General features: G+C 38.6%; 1 protein-coding gene across 18 annotated transcripts in view; it reads right to left on the bottom strand.

The window, feature by feature from the left end:
- LOC107081813 (TRAF2 and NCK-interacting protein kinase-like) overlaps nucleotides 1-21,116 on the bottom strand; it is a 96,440-nt gene that overhangs the window by 30,944 nt on the left and 44,380 nt on the right. For 4 of the 18 annotated variants that reach the window (XM_015370080.1, XM_015370081.1, XM_015370082.1 and 1 more), the window contains exons 8-20: nucleotides 19,657-19,711; nucleotides 19,191-19,269; nucleotides 18,911-19,086; nucleotides 18,756-18,822; nucleotides 16,434-16,632; nucleotides 16,039-16,155; nucleotides 12,064-12,150; nucleotides 9,189-9,386; nucleotides 5,363-5,665; nucleotides 1,982-2,146; nucleotides 1,421-1,660; nucleotides 431-537; nucleotides 184-299 (exon numbers count right to left, since the gene is read on the bottom strand). In XM_015370080.1, the coding sequence (XP_015225566.1) occupies nucleotides 184-299; nucleotides 431-537; nucleotides 1,421-1,660; nucleotides 1,982-2,146; nucleotides 5,363-5,665; nucleotides 9,189-9,386; nucleotides 12,064-12,150; nucleotides 16,039-16,155; nucleotides 16,434-16,632; nucleotides 18,756-18,822; nucleotides 18,911-19,086; nucleotides 19,191-19,269; nucleotides 19,657-19,711 (1,909 nt within the window). The remainder of the gene's footprint in view (nucleotides 1-183; nucleotides 300-430; nucleotides 538-1,420; nucleotides 1,661-1,981; nucleotides 2,147-5,362; nucleotides 5,666-9,188; nucleotides 9,387-12,063; nucleotides 12,151-16,038; nucleotides 16,156-16,433; nucleotides 16,633-18,755; nucleotides 18,823-18,910; nucleotides 19,087-19,190; nucleotides 19,270-19,656; nucleotides 19,712-21,116) is intronic. The other 14 variants (XM_015370088.1, XM_015370094.1, XM_015370095.1 and 11 more) reach the window with 10 other exon arrangements.

The raw sequence follows: 21,116 nt of genomic DNA, 5'->3' as shown, positions 1-21,116 counted from the left end.
CAGGTGATGGACACCAGGTGATGGACACCAGGTGATGGACACCAGGTGATGGACACCAGCTGTTGGACACTAGGTGATGGACACCAGGTGATGAAAACTAGATGCTGGACACCAGGTGATGGACACCAGGTGATGGACACCAGCTGTTAGACACAGGAAAAGGAAGAGAGGACTGACACTCACCTCGTTCGTTGGAGCCTCCCTGGGAGCTGGGGGTGCTGGAGCTGGAAGAGCTGCCGCTGCTCGTCCTCTTCAGAGGCGTATCCATGGAAATATCAGTCCTCCGCAGGTCAGGGTTGCTATGGCAACAAGAACACAGCGCCGTTTCATTCATAAAAGGAAACCTTTTAAATCCCGCCGGTGAACACACAGCAGGTATTTCAGAGCTCTTCAGCCTTTTTTCTTTCTCTCCCTCTCTGTGTGGACGTACCTGGCCCGGATGAGGTGAGCTCCAGCCCGCGGACCGAGTCCAGGACCGTTTCCAGGAGAGTTCTTACGGACCAAGGCAGGCGAAATGGAAGTGGTCCTTTGAGGAACCTGGAAACACACAGTTTCATTTAATACTAACAACTTTTTGAGATCAGGGAATCTAGTATCAGATTATCTAATGAGCAAAATACTTTGTATTGAAAGTAAATAATTTTTACCTGATTGATCATTTCTTTACATTAAACCTCTTACTATTAGAAAACCTTTATATTTCTTCTGAATGGTGCTACATCTATCAGGAAAATGCTTTTGTGGACAAAGCAAAACAGATGCCTCGGATAGATAGATTTTTCTAAAAGATAAGCCTGCATGGAGCATCAATACGCACCAAGAGCTGAACTGAAAATTGAAAATACTGAAAATGATCTAATATATCTCAAATTAAGCCAATACTTGGGTCAAAAGTTAGGCAGCATTGCTTTAAAGGCAAAAAAATCCTACAAATGTTTTATATACATGTCAATAAATTCAACCAAATCAAAGGTAGAGTTAAAAAATTAAAATGTCGTTTAAGTTGGCAGGGAAGCCAAAACCATACAAGCATTTTCCTTTCTGATGGGGAAATTTTTAAATGGAAGTAAAACTTAAAAGAAAATAAAACTTGCTTTCTATTGGCATAAAATGAATTTGAAAAAAAATTTGAAAAATTGTTAAAAACAATCAATCAATCTGTTCTCTTTCTCCTTAACATCAAATATTTATCCCTCTTAATCACATTTAAGACTTTTAAATGTGGCTCAATAGTTGTTAGTCCAAAAAAAAAAAAAAAAAAAGAGAAAAAAAAAGACCCGTTTCCATTGAGACAGAAAAACAACGATGAGGATGACATGAGCACAAAGTGAACGACCTTAATGCTGAAACATCACAAGACTGAAAAGAAAAGGAAAGTGGGCACTAATGCTAACACACTCAATCGGCAGCATGCAGAAACCTTGGGCGGCATGTCGTCATCCTGTCGCAGCCACGAGCTGCGGTCCAGTTTGTCGAGGGGGGGTGCCAGGCGGGACAGTGGCGGGGGAGGAGGGGTGTCGGACGTGGGGTCGGAGTTCTGCCGGGGCATGGGAGGCCGGGAGGGGGAGGGCGACGCGGAGGTGGAGGACACGCCGTGGGGGTCGTACAGGGACTGGGAGCCTGACAGGCCGTGACTCCTCACCTGCACCAGGTGGGCCATCTGAACAACACACGCACACACAGGCAGGAAACAGGCCAGGTGGAGGAGGGAAGAGCAGGATCAGAAGGTATTAGTAGGTGATCAGGAAGCAGGTCAGGAAGAGTGATCAAGGTGAGAAAAAAGGGTGTTCACAGGAATCAGGAAAAGCTCTAATTTGCTCCAAATCTCAAAGGTTAAGTTCACACACAGCAGCTAGACCAGACAGTTTAGCTTCGTTCTCTCAGATTGTTGGTTCTATTTAGGTACCTGCTTCTTTTTGTTGTTGTTCTGTATGCCCTGTATTTCCATCCATCCATCCATCTGAAGCTGTGGTGTACTGACCTGCGGTTCTACGGAGCGGTGCATGGGTGGAGTCCTGGCCTGCTGGATTCCTCCACTGCTAAAGGACTCAGAGCGGGGCGGCAAGGATGGGTCCGAGATCCGGTTGGAGACTTTATGCTGCAATGCAGGAGAATCCTGTCTGTTCATCTTATAATGTTCCTCCACCTGACACAAACATCAGACAACGGTCACTTGGCATGCAACAAATGTGTCTCATTAAGGTAAACCAGCGTGCTCTGGGTCCGTGTTGGTAAACGGGCCCCTGGTCAGAGTTTATAGGTCACAGAGTGTTTAGTTACCATGCTGATAGCCCATTTTTCAAGGATATTTGTTCTCTGATTTCTGAGCTCAATAGTTGTGTTTCATAAAAGAAAGCTTAAAAGGCAGGATAAAATCTGACATAAAAGATGCGTTATAACCAAGATATTTCTAAAGGCAAGTATTTGGGCCATAATAAGACTTATTTTATTAATTACAAGAATAAAGTTATGCCATTACAAGAATAAAATTGTAATGTTATGAGACTGAAACACTGTTTTTTAAGAGGAAATCTTCATTAAAGTTATCAACCAAGCTCTCTCAAACAGCACAGCATTTAACTCAGGAGCAAGAATGCTATTTCTTGTAGGAGTTAACATTAAAGGCTTCTTTAACGTCATAATATTGCATTATCTCATATTTAAACTATACTCGTAATAACATGACTTTAGTCATACTGTTACAACTTTATGCTGGTAATGTTACAACTTCATTAATGTTACCAGTTCATTCTGGAAATGTTACGACGTCATTACGATAATGTTACCAGTTTATTTGGTTAATGTTACTGCTTTATTATGGTAACGACACCAGTCTATTCTGGTAATGTTGTGACTTGTTTACAATAATGTTACCAGTTCATTTTGGTAATGTTACGACTTCATTATGGCAATGTTAAAACTTCATTACGGTAACGTCACCAGTCTATTCTGGTAATGTTGTGACTTGTTTACAATAATGTTACCAGTTCATTTTGGTAATGTTATTACTTCATTATGGCAATGTTAAAACTTCATTACGGTAACGTCACCAGTCTATTCTAGTAATGTTGTGACTTGTTTACAATAATGTTACTAGTTCATTTTGGTAATGTTACTACTTCATTACGGTAACGACACCAGTCTATTCTAGTAATGTTGTGACTTGTTTACAATAATGTTACCAGTTCATTTTGGTAATGTTACTAATTCATTACGGTAATGACACCAGTCTATTCTAGTAATGTTACAACTTAATGATGGTAATGTTACCAATTCCTTCAGCTAATGTTAGGACTTCAAAATGTTACCAGTCCATCCTACTAATGTTACAACTTTATCATGGTAACATTACCAGTTCATTCTATTAATGTTACTACTTCATTATGGTAATGTTACGAGTCCATTCTGGTAATGTTTCGACTACATTACAATAACGTTACCGTTTCATTCTGGTAATGTTATGACATCATTACAGAGATGTAACCACTTCATCACGGTAATGCTATGGCTTATGGTAATTTTACCAGTTAATTCGGGTAATGTAATGAATTAATTATGAAGATGTAACAACTTAATTACGGTAACATTACAGCTTTAATACAGTAATGTTACCAGTTCATTCTGGTAATTTTACGACAATATGAGATGCAACGACTTCATTATGGTAATGTTACAACGTCATCATGGTAATGTCACCAGTCAATTCTTATGATGTTACGACCATTACAATAATGTTACAACTTCATTCTAGTAATGCTACAACCTTATTACCATATTTATTTTTATTCTGGGAATACAACTTTTATGTCTTAGAACCAATGTTATGACTTTGTTCTTGTAATTGTATGGCTTTACTTTTTTATTGTAACCTAAAAATATATATTGCTTAGTATGGCCCTAATACGCCTTTTTAATTTTCTTATTTCAAATGCACTATACTTTAAATTATTTGTTTTTGTTTAACAACTTTTTAGCTGTGTGAATTGTCAGACCGACCACCAAATTATAAAACTGACAAAGCAGTTGGATCTTTAGTGACTGAAAAGGCCTGAATAAATTATTTAAAATATCAAGGAATATGAAATTAATAGTTAATCGAATGTGAAATTGCTAAGTGTATTTTTACAAATCCAAAGTTTAATACGTTGTCATCTAGCTGCTCTGTCTTTTAGGCGCCAAAGCAGATCACCTGCTTTTATCTCCTCTTTCCTTTTATCTCTAACCTTATCTTTCCTTTGTTACAACAACACTATGCCAATCCTTTCTTACTGTGTCCATGCATTTTAGTAGTACCATCCATCCATCCCTATCCTTTGTGTGTAAGAACTGTGAAATGGCAAAAGTTCAGATAACTAAAACATGTCTTTCTTAATTGCTCCTTCTAAAGCCCAGCACATTTGTATCTCTGTGTTGTTATTTTGTTTTTTTCTTAAGCCTTGAGGGAAGTCCTATAAAGCTTAGAATAGGATAGACCTTTCTGCACACAGTGCCACTAAAAATAGCTGCCAATGCCCTACATCTGTCTACCAGCTGCCACCAGGGGGCAGGCCTGCAAATCTGCCCTAAATGGGGTCTTCACATGGCACTGCTTGCATTTACAGCCTTGATTTATGTTTTCAGGGCTCAAATACAGCCGCAGTTTGAGAGGCATCACTTAAAACAATTACACAAAGCAAGATTTCAGTGAAGGAAACATATATATCATGCAAAAAAATAGACAAAAAAGAATGAAACCTGGGAAAGGAAAGTTTAGATTAGTGGTTGAAGTTAGTACCTGTTAGACATTAAAACCAAGGACATCATGCAATAAAACACCATTAGATCCCACTTTGGTAAAAGATAAAGGTTCCAGAGACTTGAAAAAAGAAGGTTAAACAGCTTTGAGGGAGAAAAAAGTAATGACTCATGACAGGAAGTGAGCTGGTGTGTCTCTGTGTATTGCTTTTAATCTCACTCAGAACATTACTGTTGCATTGAAAGAGGTTTTTGACCAATTTTTCAACTCGGTACTAGCATTTCTTTGAATGAATAAACAGTACCGATTAAAGAGACTGAATTGAACACCAGCTTCTTCATCAACAGCACCCTGAATATGGACAGCTGAGTACTGTTTGAAGAGATCAGAGCTTCAGTTTTTTAAGGTTAGTTGTTAGAAACTCCAGAAAATCCAAAGAGAAGTGTTTAGATAAACCAGTGGGAGGTTTTCAAACAAGGTAAATCACCATTTGAGCTGCAGCAGCCAGAGTTAAAGGATGTGAGTTCACCTGGTTAGAGAAATAAAGCAGTTAATAGGAACAGGTTAGGGTTCATTGAGGCTGCAGAACCAGGAGGAGGCATCTGTCTGTCTGTCTGTCCGACTGACCCGGCGGGCGGGGCTGCGGCCCCTGGAGTCAGGGCACCTCACGGGGCTCCTGCCGGGACTCTCCCTCCTCATGGGTGGGTCTGAATAATTCTCCTCGGGTAGGCAGGTGATCCTGATTCTGGGTACATGCAGGTTGTCCCTGGAGGGGCTGACATGAGCAGGGTAAGAAGGGGGGCGGGGCCGGGGAGGCCTGTAACCAGGCAGCAGGAGGAGGTTGTCCAGGTTGACTTCCCGCTTCTCTTTGAAGGAGTGATACTTCTTTGGGGGGATGCGAGGTGAATTGCTCTGAGCTCGTCGCATCACCTGAAGAAGAGCCAGTTAAAAGGGAGCGGGGGATGGGAAACATTAAGCATTAAACCCAAGACGTCCACTGATGGGATGAAAACACTCATTAAGTTTGAAGCTTTTGAATCCTCATCAATTGGTTTGTTAAAGGGTCATCAGCACCATATTTCAATAAGGTTTACACCTAAAATTCATCTCACTTTTCTTAAAGAACAGGCTTTATTTTTAATGAAATAATGTGAATCAATTTTTTTATTCTATTCAACCTTTACACCAAAGCGCTCTACGGTCCTTTAGTCAACCTTTCAGGACTTTTTGTTTTTATTTAAGTTTTCTTTTTTGAGTTTTCTTTTATACTTTGATTCACGTCTTTCAATGTTTTCTAGTTTATTGGTTTAATTTCCATTTTGTGTTATTCTAGTTATTTTTAATTGTATTTGAAGCTCTTAGGTACTGTTTGCCCTCTGCTGTCGTCTTCTGTCAGTCTTTTTCCCTAGCTCCCTTCTAGACTCCTCTGTCCACATCTGCTCCATATCTACTAATTATCTTTGTTCAGTCTTACATTTATACAACTCATTTTCGGTCACTGGTTGTATTTGAATTTATGGGCTTCGTCCTCCGAAGGCCGATATAGTAGTGCGGCGCTGAGGTCTGGTCGGATTCCAAGACTCCTCGTTATGCAGCCTACAAATGCATCCTTCTTTTTGCCCGATATAAAAGACGGGTCCGCTGTATCTTATCTATCCTTATCCCAGGATTCATTGCGAGACCAAGCAAGCCGGCTGCTCCGTGATCAGAGGAAAAAGGGAAATGGCGCCAAACAGTGGTGAATATTGGATGTTCAGTTTAATAAAATTCAAGTATGTGAATAGTTCCGTCTGAAATTATTGAAAATAGTTGTTTTAATGGTTATTGAGTCAGATATGTGGTGGTAATGTTTGGTTTATCTAAAGGTTTTTATCTGTTACTGTGTAAATGTATTTGGCTGTAATTTAATAATAATAATCTGCAGTGTGGGGACTTTAAATCTGATAGGATTTTTATTTTTTTATTGCTATTTTTTTTTTTTTTGTACAATTTGCATAACTAATTACTTTTTGTTGTTGAAATTAATTTGTAGGTATATTTTTTATACATACATTCTTTCTCCCCCTTTTATGGAATAGAATTTAAAAAATCCCTTTATTGTCCCAAAATGAGAAAATTCTGGTGTTTAAAGAAGCAAAAAGATTATAGTAAAAAACGGTCACATAAATGTGGACCTTAGAAAAATATCTAAGAATAACATAATAGTGAAGAGTTAAAAGATAAACAATAGCATACTGTACTCTAAAGTTAATAACCAATATACAACTATGGACATTTTTACAGTAATGGATATTTTAAAATAGCAGCAACATCAGAAATGACAGCAGCATGTTATTTAACTGACTAAGGTTTCTATCACTACTTTTTCTTTTATTTGTTCCTGCTCCCGGTGATTGGAACCTTTATTCCAATCTGGATTCTCGTGAGTGTAGTCTTTGTCCACTTTACAATAAAAAGAGAAAAAAAGTAAAAATAAATAGTTTTGAAAAGATCGGTATTCATTCTTTTCCTGCTTTTTGTCAAGTGTCACGGTTGCTAGGCAACATACGGTGGTGAAAGCCGGCTAAGGCTACACCTGTTTGAAATTACAGCCAAAACTCTTCTGGTCTCGTTATTTTCACAGACTTTGAAGGATCCAGTCCAGGAAGAACACCTCCTTGGAAGACGAGCCCATAAATACAAACACAGCCAATGTTTTGCTGGTTCCTTGTTGTTAGTTCCTTCTTTGTCTCTGGCCTCCCATGTGAGTTTTCCCTGATGTTTTCTGGTTTTTAGTTCTTTTTATTTTGTATTTTTGGATGTCTGCCTTAGTTTTTTTCATTAAACCCACAAGAACTCATCTCTGTTTCACTCATCTCTGCATTTGGGTCCTCAAGCAACCTCACCCCCCTTATTGACACAATCAATCAGCTTCATGCCTTCAAATCTAAACTAGATTTTTGGTAACATGACAAGTTGTTTTCCTGTTAAATCGCTAATTTCTGTCATTCATAATATATTTCACAGCGTTGTTATTCAAAGAGAAAAACATTGAAATAATCAACTCCTCCAACAGCATTTTATGCCATTATTCTTGCCATATTTTAAAGTTTCTAAAACAATCATTGTTTTAGAAGGAATCCGGTTATCTTCACTTTCTTGGATTTTAGTTTTGTTTGTAGTTTTGTCACGTTCTGCACTCCTCAGAGTTTTCCTCCCAGAGGAAAAGACATGACAGTGACAGATTAATTGCTTAGTAAATCACATTATGCTGAAAGTCGGAGTTTTCTGTATCATGAAACAGGAAGTATTTAAATGTAAGCCGATGGCGGCTCCAGATTACAGCCATGTCCGTGCTCTGAAGCAGAGACAAATATAGCAGTACTAATGTCATTTTTTTATGTTAAATTAACTTTAACTTTATCCGTGCAGTAAGTTACACTTTTGCCTTGCGGTAAGGAAGCATGCATGTTCTCCCCCTACGGTTGGTTCCCTCAGGGTACTTCTGCTTCCACCCACAGCCCAAATACATAATGCTCAATTGCTCTCTTTAAATTACCCTTAGGTATGAGCCTCTTCATGCTTCTCTATTTTGTGTATCCCTGGGCTGTCTCGTGATAAATAAGTGACTATTAAGTCAGAATTATCCCAAAAGTGCACATGGATAATAAATACTGCCATGACTGGTTTTATTTCAAACACACACACTAACCTCTCTCTATGTGGAATTAAAACATTCTGATTGCAGATTTAATGCAAAGAGGCCTTCAATATATCAAACCATAAGACCATGCTCCTTCTCTTGCTTTTTAAGCACCTGTAGATTCCCTCTACTTTTTTTGTGTGTGTTTAAATATAACATGGATGTATTAATAAGTGGACCTCCTTATTCTTACTACAGAAAAACACAAACCAGTAAAAGCAGAGTCTGAATGAAAAAATAAACAAAGCTGAGTCGTTTCTTTAAAATGTTCAGAAACAAAATGTTTCCAGCATTAAAAGGCACCAAGCAACTTCTGATGCCCTTTAAAAGAAAAAAATGGGATTTATCCGTCTGAGGAGTTATGACTAAGACTTTTTAAAGATTTGTTTATTGGCAGAATTTCCGAGCTCTTTACTTTCATCTGTTAAGAGAAATAAAGACACAGGGTGACATTTCTGGGCTCATGACAAACACTGTGGGAGCAGCTCTGAAGATACCTGCAAGGAAGCAAACCAAGTCAAATCTGAGGCTCTCTGTGGTCCAGCTTCCACAGCACTGTAAATATAAACCTGTAGATTTAAAAGAAAAGCTTTGATTTGAGTTTGAGGAGAGCTTAAAGTTTCCATACGGAGATCATCTCCCTGGGAGGAAAATCAGGATGCTACACCACAGCAGAAAATCTCAGGCGGAGTTTTCATGACTCTACACAGAGAAACGGGTTTCCATGAAGGTAAATGTGATGGAGTTTAAGTCTGGGACCCTGCAGGTTACCTCTTTGGCCCAGGCTGGCTTGTCGTTGCTGCTTGGCGCCTGATCCTTGTAGTGGTAAAGCTGCTTCTTGTCCTGTGGCGGCCGCGGAGGCTCCTGCTGCTGCTGCTGCAGAGACACCAGGTAGGCCCGCTCCTGCTGCAGCTGCCTCTGCAGCCGCTCCGCCTGCCGCTGCTCCTCAATCTGCTTCCTCTTGTACTCCTGCAGACAAAAGAAGCAACAGAGACGTTTAAACCTTCATAATGCATCTGAAAGGAGTCACTCCCATACTTTTAGAAGTTTTCAGCCATAGTTTGCAGCCTCTATCACACCTTGACTATTTAGACCAGCATATGCCTGATATACGAAAAATCTGGCAAAAACGCTGGCATACGTTGGATAAGTTATGGGTACATTGAGTTATGAGTATGCTGAGGTACGCTGAAACACGCTGGTACACATTGACATACGTATGAAAGAGGGTTCACAGGAGGAAACCATCAGTTCTCCTCCAGACTTCATCCCCATCATAGGGTGAGCCAGAAGGTGAGTGATGGATCCTCCCTGCGCTCACGCCCACAACCAACAAACTTCCTAGAAAGCATGAGACTGAATCTGCTGCGACAGCAAACCTTCTTTCTTTCTTTTTATTTATTTATTTTTTTTCCATTTTTTGGGCAGGTGGTAAACAGCAGCTAGGTTAACCTCTTACACCCTAAGGGGGTATAAATAAATTTCTGCCTGACAAAAACACACAAAAGTAAATAACTTATAGCCTCAAAGCTATTAGATTTAAGAAGAAACTTTTGGTACGTCTGTAAAGGTAAGATGTCATAGAATGGTTTTCTGGTGTCAGCACCATTGTAGCTTTGACCCTGCCTGAAATATTAGGGACAAAATACAAAATATTTTGCATTTTTTGAACCTCGCCAAAATTTTCTTTGAAATAAACATTGCAAAACACTACCAAAATATTTTTTATAGCACAAAAAAGTAGTACAGACTTTCAAATCTAAATGTTGTGTAAAAATATACCAAATTTGGGCTCAATCAGATGAATCATATTTATTTTAGAATGGTATTAGTGAGAAATTTCTTAGGCAGAGAGGCCATTCTGGCACATTTATCCATAAATGTCACCAAACTGTGCCAAATGTGTTTTTTACATCAATACTGGGGGTTTGGTAAAACTACGAGGTCACGTAGCAGCTGGACCTGCCGGTGGGTCCGTAGGGTTCAAGGGGTTAATACTGTGATCAAATAAATGTTTTTATGCAGACTGGGCGCCTCTGGGCGCACCCCTCATTATGCATAAGTTAGGCTGTCGTTGGACTTACGTTCTGGACTCGTTATGAATATGCTATATATACACCCAAAGTTGGAAAAATACATAGAAAGTTCAGCGTATGCCAGCGTTTTAGGAGATTCTGGGACGTCAGGCATTCGCTGGCTAAAACAGCAAGGTGTGACAGAGCCCTGAACAAGGGACAGCTTTTTTATATTGTGGGAAATAAGATTGAAATGGTTAACCTTGGATGAAGAGAAATTGGTTATGTCTGGGAAAGACAAAATAAACACCAAAAAACACCAAAGTTTAGGTAAAAACTTAAAAGAAGCATGTTTAAAGTTAACTGACAAGCCAAACGTCTTCAAGAGAAAATTTCTATGGTCACACAAGACTGAGCTTTTCAGCCAGAAAGACGAGGAGCAACGACAGAGCACTGGGCTTATTGTCAAGCACGACGGTGGCAGTATAACGCTGTGAAGTTATTTTATCAGGGACAGAAACATGATAGAAAACTATTTAAAATAAAATTATGTTTAACTTTGCAGCTAGATCGGGACAGTGGTCTCAAACACAAATTACAAATTATCATAAAAATAAGGCCGAGGTTTATAAATTCAATACATTGATTTTGAAAAATTAATTATTTCGATTTCAAAGCCTTGAAAAATGAAAGCAGTAAGTCGCACTTTTTAAAATACATACTGAAATCACTAAATTCCCTGTTTCTTGCATACATGTTAATCTGAAGCACAGGCAGCCATTTTTCTGTACAATGCTTTAATCTCTCTAATGTCTGTATTAAAATGGAACCTTATTTTGTTTTTACAGCAACACTTAAACTCTTATATGCAGTATTTATGCATAGTTGCTATGTATTTATATATTTTTACCATATTCAATATAATAAATTGCGCTATAATAGTGTCCATATACTGATCAAAGCAGTATTTCAAATAAGTTGCATAAAATATGCATAAAAAGCTAAATGATTTTAACTTAAAACCAGTGACACAGTTGAACAGGCTAACTAATGGATTAAAAAGAGTAAATATATTTCTGGCTGCGCTCAGATGTAGATTTATTCCACAAGAGCTAAAAAGGGTTTATAATTAGAAAAATGTTTGCATTTTGTCGATATATTGTTTTCAATTAAAATGCAATTGATTGTTATTTATTGAAGGTATAGAGGATGATCTTTTATTTCCGGGAGGATCATCTAAAGAAGTGGTTCTCCTAACTGTCAATCATTCTGTTGGCGTGTTTACGTAAGGCTGTCCTACGTGCTCGTCCCGTTAGCTATCTTTTCTGCGCATGCGCACTGTGAGGCGTATATCTGTGGTGAGCTACGGTTTCAGGCAGCCATTGAAGCTCACCTTTCTCACCGCAGTTCTTCCACCCAGTCCTGTACTCTATGCTGCATTTAAATGACATTTCTATATCTGAAACTTTAACTTTCAGACTTAATTGGTTTAGAATAAGCTGCTAACCACAGAGTTCAGGGATTCTAAATATACCTTCCTTAAAGAACTGAAGATGAGAAATGGTTTCAGTGGGTCTTATCTCTAGAATCAGATTATCTGCATCTACGTGTGTGTTTGCATGTTGTGTTACCAGCAGTAAAGCTTGCTCTTGCAGAAGCTGCTGTTGCAGGATCTCCAGCTGCCTCTGCTCCTCCTCCAGCTGTCTACGGATATACTCCTACCCAATCAGAGGCCGGACAGCGCAAAAAGACGCATCCAATCAGAGAGCGACCAGGCGGAACAGAAGCGAATCAGAGCCCCAGGCAACCAGTGATATCAGCAGAGCAGGAAATATAAGAGGAGAACAATAGAAAGAAAGAGGGCACAGAAAAGTACGTTTATGAAAGGAGTGTTAAGATTGGATAGTAATTCAGAAACAAATGAGAAATAAATTGAACGGAGCAGCAGGGAGCTGTCATTAGTGGAATAGAGGGGCATGCTTATAATAAAACAGTCATGGAGAACTCAGCTTTGCAGAGAAAAAATCATAACTCTGAAAAATTATACTGGTTTTTGCAAAGAAAATCTGTCCCTTCCCTTTAATTGTGATGATATGTTCACCATTAGATCAGCTTCTTAATGTGAGAACTGGATTCGGCAGAGAACCATTTGAAAGTCTATTTACTTTCCAAGGGACAATATGTCAGAGTTCATCACTTTGCAACAGAATCTCTCATCAAACATTTCTGTTTGGAATTCAACCTGTGCATGAACATTGAAAAAATATGATCGCCCACTGCATGTTTCACCGTCCTACTTGTTTTATCGTAACACAATTTCTCCTTCCCTTAAATGTAAATTAGTGAATGTTAATGTGTGCTTGTAGTTCTTCCTTACCATTGCTGGTATGCTGGAAAACAAAAAGACACTATGTAATTAATTAACTGCTGGATTAACACAATTGCGATTTTGCTTATTTGTTGTAAGTACTGGGAACATTATTATTATTATTTTTAAACTGCTTTTGCTCCTACAATTTTGTGTTCTAAGTTGCCTTTAAGGAAAAAAAAAAAAAAAAAGAAAAAAGTAGCTGGAAATATATACATGCTTACTATGAATCAGCAACGGGTTGGTATTTAATAAGTTTTCTTCTTCTCACTGTCTTTCAGTTCTGTTTTTTTTCTTCTTTTTCTTTTTTCTGTTAGTTATAATATGACTCATACGTTTAAAATGATGAAGTGGCATTCACTTGTATGTTTCAATGCATGCAATTGTTTGAAATGAATAAATACAATAAATAAATCTATTTTAGTGACCCAGAACATGTTGATATATAAAATCTATATCCAATTTGTGCATCAAAGAAACAGCCAGATGCTAAAATACATACAGAGTCTATAATATTGGATTCCAACAACCTACCAAAAATTACATCTATGATAATGTTAGTATTTTAATACTAATGTTAACCACGCCTAAAGCTAACGCCCTTGAACCTAAGAAGGATCAAGGATCCTAATGTCAGAGTCAGTTACTACTACTAAAAATGTCATAGGAATTCTGATGCTTACATATATATATATATATATATATATATATATATATATATATATATATATATATATATATATATATATGTGTGTGTGTGTTTGTGTGTGTGTTAATACTATGGCAAACTTAATACACCTATTAGCTATTAGATGACAAATCTAGATTTTTAAAGATGTCAATAAAATAATTAAAAATCTAAAATTGCATATAACTGAGGCAACTGAACGAAAGCTAAAAGAAAAAAACGCTTTGAAAAAGAACTTTATATAAAGTTCTTTCATACATAATTTCATAATTTCATACATAATTTTCTCAGAAGAGCATTCTATTTACTAATAGATTTTTTATGTTCAATTCAAACGTATTTTATTAATTGGAAATTAAATGTTGGTGTAACTCATATAGAGGTTACTAGAAAAAGTGGCATACATTTATTGAAGGACATAAAAGCAACTGAAGTTGACCAAAATGCTTTAAGAAGCAGTGAAACTAACCAAAGGTTTTGAAAGAATAATTATCCAGGTGTTTTTCTACCTGTTCTCTCTCTGCGTGCCTCCTCTCCTCCTCCCGCCGGAGCTGTTCCATCTCCTCATACCTCCTCCTTTGTTCCCGCTCCTGCTGCTTCCTCATCTCCCGCTCTCGACGCTGTTGCTGTAAGTGGGAACAATTTTCACACCGCAGTGTTAGCTGTGTATTTGTGCATGCCAGGTGTGTCTCTCTGGTATTCTGATGAACAACAACACAGGTGTGTTTTTTTCCAGCATCACATCTGATGGCTTTTGACGAGTTAAAATAGCTACAGCTTAGTTGCAGTGGTGCTCATTTACCCAGTAATAGTTTCTTTCCCCTTTCTATGTTGAGGTTTTATTAATAGCCACATAATAACTTTGATGCTTTCTTTGTTCTTAGAACCTCAGAGTTGTTGCTACCTCTTCCAGCCGTCGCCGCTGCTCCTTCTGCTCCTCGATGCGTTTCTGCCTCTCAGCCAGTAGTTGGCGCTTGTGCTCTTCGTTCTGCTGCTGCTCAAGTTGCTGACGCCGGATCAGCTCCGATCGCTCCTTATTGGCCAGCTGGAGGCGCAGGAAGTCCCGTCTGAGAGTGGACTCCCCGGGAATGTTGATGATTGAGCTGAAAAACAGCAGATATGGCAAAAGTCAGAGGAGGCATCATCAGGACCATTTAAGGTGTTTAGTGACACTAAACTGGTCTTTTATTCTAAAATGTAATTCATCTTTTTTTGCACCAAGGCTAGCATTATAGAAGCAATCTACCGACTTAATCCATCAACCCTATGTAACCTTCTATTAACACTATAGCTCTGGCCCTACGTGGAGAAGAGAAGCTCATTTTATATTAGAAACCATGCATTAGCATCTGTTATCATCCTGTATGGTCCTGCAGTCATAGATTTTACAAGACAACACTTTGGAAAGAACAAGTTTGAGTTACATGTGTTATAAATTACTATATTATATTAATAATCCCTATGAAACATCTCTTCGGCTGTGTCCGAATATCTGCCTGATCCACAGCCCATGACAGTGTTAAATGTAAGTAGCTGTAAAGAGTAAAACTAGCCAAGGCAATTAACCCATATGCAATTAACTAAATTATTGACAAGATGATGATTAAATGATATATTTTTATACATAAATTATCTGACTTACAATGCAAAATTATTCCAGGATAATAATTTATTTACTCCTTAAAAGATAAAAACATCAGCAGAAGCTAATGCTAACTACTAACCGCTAAGGCTACTGTCCCTCTCAGATGTAGTGGAAAAGTAACTTTTCATAAGTCTTTCTTTTGTATGAAAAATTAATAATGTAATGACATGTAGCACTCTTGAAGACGTTATTTTCTTGCATGCCATTTTTCAGCATATCGTGTAACAATTAGCTTTTTCTGTGTGCTCCTAACCTACAGGCGCTGTTCATTACTGAGGTCCTGAAACTAACAATCTGCTGCTGCAAATCAGTTCTAAAGATTTACACAAACAAAGAAGGGCCTTTCTCTTCTCCTCTACCTTCTCATACCCGCCATCTGTGTCCAGTGCTGTTGCAAATTACAGTCACTTTATGGACATGTAAAGTAAACCCACTCTGTTCTCCCATATTTGGTGATAGCAATGCAAATCTCTGTGTAACTTTTAGTCACTAGGGGTGCTAAAACCTAACCTGACAACAGCCAGATGCATGTCTCTCTCCGCCTAGCTCCACTCACATACATCTGGGAACCCGCTCATTGAAAGTGATTTCCCCAACCAAATTTATGGTCTGTCCAATCAGGACGCAGGGCGGGTGTGTTTTTACTGAAGGCTGGGCCTTATCAANTTTCATACATAATTTTCTCAGAAGAGCATTCTATTTACTAATAGATTTTTTATGTTCAATTCAAACGTATTTTATTAATTGGAAATTAAATGTTGGTGTAACTCATATAGAGGTTACTAGAAAAAGTGGCATACATTTATTGAAGGACATAAAAGCAACTGAAGTTGATCAAAATGCTTTAAGAAGCAGTGAAACTAACCAAAGGTTTTGAAAGAATTATTATCCAGGTGTTTTTCTACCTGTTCTCTCTCTGCGTGCCTCCTCTCCTCCTCCCGCCGGAGCTGTTCCATCTCCTCATACCTCCTCCTTTGTTCCCGCTCCTGCTGCTTCCTCATCTCCCGCTCTCGACGCTGTTGCTGTAAGTGGGAACAATTTTCACACCGCAGTGTTAGCTGTGTATTTGTGCATGCCAGGTGTGTCTCTCTGGTATTCTGATGAACAACAACACAGGTGTGTTTTTTTCCAGCATCACATCTGATGGCTTTTGACGAGTTAAAATAGCTACAGCTTAGTTGCAGTGGTGCTCATTTACCCAGTAATAGTTTCTTTCCCCTTTCTATGTTGAGGTTTTATTAATAGCCACATAATAACTTTGATGCTTTCTTTGTTCTTAGAACCTCAGAGTTGTTGCTACCTCTTCCAGCCGTCGCCGCTGCTCCTTCTGCTCCTCGATGCGTTTCTGCCTCTCAGCCAGTAGTTGGCGCTTGTGCTCTTCGTTCTGCTGCTGCTCAAGTTGCTGACGCCGGATCAGCTCCGATCGCTCCTTATTGGCCAGCTGGAGGCGCAGGAAGTCCCGTCTGAGAGTGGACTCCCCGGGAATGTTGATGATTGAGCTGAAAAACAGCAGATATGGCAAAAGTCAGAGGAGGCATCATCAGGACCATTTAAGGTGTTTAGTGACACTAAACTGGTCTTTTATTCTAAAATGTAATTCATCTTTTTTTGCACCAAGGCTAGCATTATAGAAGCAATCTACCGACTTAATCCATCAACCCTATGTAACCTTCTATTAACACTATAGCTCTGGCCCTACGTGGAGAAGAGAAGCTCATTTTATATTAGAAACCATGCATTAGCATCTGTTATCATCCTGTATGGTCCTGCAGTCATAGATTTTACAAGACAACACTTTGGAAAGAACAAGTTTGAGTTACATGTGTTATAAATTACTATATTATATTAATAATCCCTATGAAACATCTCTTCGGCTGTGTCCGAATATCTGCCTGATCCACAGCCCATGACAGTGTTAAATGTAAGTAGCTGTAAAGAGTAAAACTAGCCAAGGCAATTAACCCATATGCAATTAACTAAATTATTGACAAGATGATGATTAAATGATATATTTTTATACATAAATTATCTGACTTACAATGCAAAATTATTCCAGGATAATAATTTATTTACTCCTTAAAAGATAAAAACATCAGCAGAAGCTAATGCTAACTACTAACCGCTAAGGCTACTGTCCCTCTCAGATGTAGTGGAAAAGTAACTTTTCATAAGTCTTTCTTTTGTATGAAAAATTAATAATGTAATGACATGTAGCACTCTTGAAGACGTTATTTTCTTGCATGCCATTTTTCAGCATATCGTGTAACAATTAGCTTTTTCTGTGTGCTCCTAACCTACAGGCGCTGTTCATTACTGAGGTCCTGAAACTAACAATCTGCTGCTGCAAATTAGTTCTAAAGATTTACACAAACAAAGAAGGGCCTTTCTCTTCTCCTCTACCTTCTCATACCCGCCATCTGTGTCCAGTGCTGTTGCAAATTACAGTCACCTTATGGACATGTAAAGTAAACCCACTCTGTTTTCCCACATTTGCTGATAGCAATGCAAAACTCTGTGCAACTTTCAGTCACTAGAGGTGCTAAAACCATACCTTCCAGGTTTAAAATCCCAAAAATGTAAGTTAATTGTAGAAAAGAAGGCGACATTCACCCTCTAGGTTAAACCCTACATCAGAGAACCATAAAATATGTCTGATCAGGTTTTTTAGTGTTTTATTGGTTTAATTCTTATTTTGTGGTGTTTTCTGGATGTATCTGAGTTCTTAGGTATTTCTTGTTTGCCCTTTGTTGCCCACTTATGTCAGCCTCCTTCTCCTAGCTCCCTTCTAGACTCCTCTGTTCACACCTGCTCCCAATCTGCTGATTAGCCTGGTCTTTGTTTCTCTCTCCCATATATGCACCTCCTGCTCAGTCACTATTTCAGGTTTGTCATCATTTCATCCCCTTCAATTTAGTATTCCTGGTTCTCAGTTTTTGTAGATTTTGTGGATTTATGTTTTTAGATTTTTACTTCTGTTACCCTTTTTGTTATTAAATCTTCAAGAAACCACTTCAGCTTCGTGTCTGGATTTGGGTCCTGTCAAACCTCCACCCCACTGTCACACAGGTAGGGGTCATATCTGCTTTGTTGGCCAACAGTAATTTTTAGCTTAGTTAGCTCTGGGGTTTATTGGAAGCTCAGACTGCTCTAAAGCGGTGCTCCGGGTCACATGTCAAATTCAGTCACAGGTCCAACACTCTCAAGTTGTAAGGGGAGTTTTCTGGAGAAGGGTAGCCTGAACAGAGCATCAATATGCACCCAGAGCTGAATATTGATCTGAAAATCTGTTATTCCATTGCACAAACATTTAGTGCTCTTTATTCAGGATATTAGTTGATCAGGACCAAAACCATAGCTCCATCAGCATTCCTACAGATGCCTGTTGACTGTTAAAAAAAGGCCAGCTTTTGAAAATGTTGCCAGCCTTTTGGGACCTGGCTGTTTTTATAATTGCCAGGTCTAGTCAGTTGCCTGGTTTTATTCTGATATCCACCATAGATGTGTGTGTTTCTGGCTGTATCTGTTGCTATAACCATCACCAAAACAACAAATTCAAAGTTTAGGTTTTCTCTCTTGCTCCGAATCCCCAACTGATATTTAAATTTAGACTAAATATTCTTACCTGGGCTCTCCGATATCCCTCTCTTCATCCTCTTCCTCACTACCACTGTACTCATATTCTGTTTCATCTGTCAAGGAAAAAAACAAAAAGGTCATGTTATCTTTGAATGCGTCTGTCAGGAGTTGTGAGGAGAGTCATGGGGGATGCAGCCTCACCCCTCTCTCCTCTCCTCTTCTTGGTTCGGTCAATGTGGTCCTTTAGCTGGATCCGGACCTGCCGCTCGTTGGGAAGGTCTCTGATAAACGGGTGTTTGAGGAGCTGCTCGGTGCTCGGTCGCTGGCTGTGGCTCTTCACCAAACAGCTATCTATGAACGACTGGAACTTTTTCGACCTGGACGTGCAAACACACAAGTCAAAGTTGTCTTTCATTAGCCGATCTGTCTCTGTAGCAGGTCAGTAATCTTTCACTAGTGCTCTTCACATTATCAGACTCACCACTTCTTTGACTTAAGCCTGGGAGCAGGGTTTCTGGGGATGAGGAAGAGCGCTCTCATTGGATGCATGTCGCACAGGGCTGAGAGGGAAAGGAAGGAGGATCACAATTGAGAGAGGAAATAAAGAGGATGCGAGGAATGGAAAGGAGATAAATAAAAAGGAAATTAAAGAAAATAGCAATAAGGAAAAATAAAGGAAGGATAATATAGAAATAGTTGGAAAGTATATAAAAATGGAAGGTGTGTGAGTAAAAGGAAAGTAAATAACAATAAGAAGAAAATTAGATAGTTAAAAGAGAAAAAAGAAAATATATGATAAAAAAATTGTGAAAATAGAGGAAATGTAGGAAAGAACAGAAAGGAAAAATAATGAAAAGAAGAAAAATTGAAAAGAACCAGGGCTGATTTAAAGGCAAGAAGGACAAATTGTGCTGATTTTCAGCGGATGGGAATAAAATCACACTTACGTGGTGCTCCCTCTGCCATCTCTATGGCTGTAATGCCGAGCGACCACAGATCACTCTGCAGAGAGACAAACACATCCTCACAACGTGTTTCCCACTCAACACTTCCAGTTTCTGAGAGATGGTTCCACAGGTCAGTGTTCTCGTCAAGTGATAAAAATACAGAGGGAGACATTACCCATCTGCCACTGCAGAGCTCTGCCTTCCTTTAAACACAATTACATGTTTCTGTGCTTAGTTTCAGCCAGCAAGAACGACTAGTGGAAGATAAACTCAGCCTTTCCTGACACATTTAACCCTGGAGGGTCAGAGTTAATGGTGTAGGCGCTCATCCTCCACCAGCTCGCTGCAGGGGTTCATCTGTCCTCAGTGCTGCACATCCTTCACGCAGCAACCACTGCAGACTCCCTGTCTCTCATAGGATGCTTCTTGTTTCTGTCTGCTCAGTAGCATAATCCGAGATTGCAGGAATCCAAAAACTAACAAAGGGAATCATTTTCTAAAGGTCACCTTGTGATCCTTCTTCACAGCTACAAACAGTCTGATTTTCTGACTGTAGAGATGTTGAGTTTTAAGAAAGAATTCAGCCATAAGTGCACACTCATAATAAAAACTGATAGAAGCAGTTTTATTTCAAACACACAGAAACTCTGTGTTTGCATTTTAAAAGAAGTGCAGATTTAATACAATGAGGCCCACAATATTTCACCACCATCACTCCATGCTACTTCTCTTGCTTTTTGCGCTCCTGTAGATTCTCTTTTAATTGTCTGTGGACTCGTTTCTGTTCGCTTATGTTAGCTTTTGTTTCATAAATGGTGGAACCAACCTGAGAAAGTAAACCACCTGTGATTAAAATGCTTTGCAAATCTATCAAGATCAAATTATATCCTCTGGGATTACAGCCATGTATTCATTTAAGCTGCTTCTATTGGCCAACCTTGCTATATTTCCAAATTTAAACACATACATAGAATACTGATGATGAAATTTTCAGTTCCAATGGTCCCTGAATGCCAAAGCTGGGAATAGCTTGTTCAACCACTATGTTGGGCTGTTAGTCATGATTCCACATGCCCATCATCTGAGGCGCCGCGCCCAACGCCAAACTAAGTTTGTAGCCAAAAAAAAATCTGCAAGTTATAACAAAAAAACCCAAAAAACTGTGCCCGTTGAAAAAAAAATAATAAATACACATATGTGTATATATATATTTGTGTGTGTGTATGTATATATATATGTATGTTTGACAAAAAAAAAGTTTGAACAAACTTTTATTTTCAGTTTTTTTTTTTTTTTGCAAAAAAAATTTATTTTTTTGTTTTCTCAAACAATTTTATGAACAAACTTTATGGCCCCAATTTAGCTATACTATTGCTGCTGAATACGGAACACATTATTGATGTTATTAAAGGATGGATGACTTCAGTAAACCAATGTTTCAAAGCTATTAGCCTGAAGAT

Source organism: Cyprinodon variegatus, unplaced genomic scaffold (assembly GCF_000732505.1).
Source record: "Cyprinodon variegatus isolate N-32 unplaced genomic scaffold, C_variegatus-1.0 Scaffold41, whole genome shotgun sequence".
NCBI classification, from domain to species: domain Eukaryota; kingdom Metazoa; phylum Chordata; class Actinopteri; order Cyprinodontiformes; family Cyprinodontidae; genus Cyprinodon; species Cyprinodon variegatus.
The sequence above is the reverse complement of the archived record's forward strand: the minus strand, read 5'-3'. Positions and strand labels throughout refer to the sequence as shown.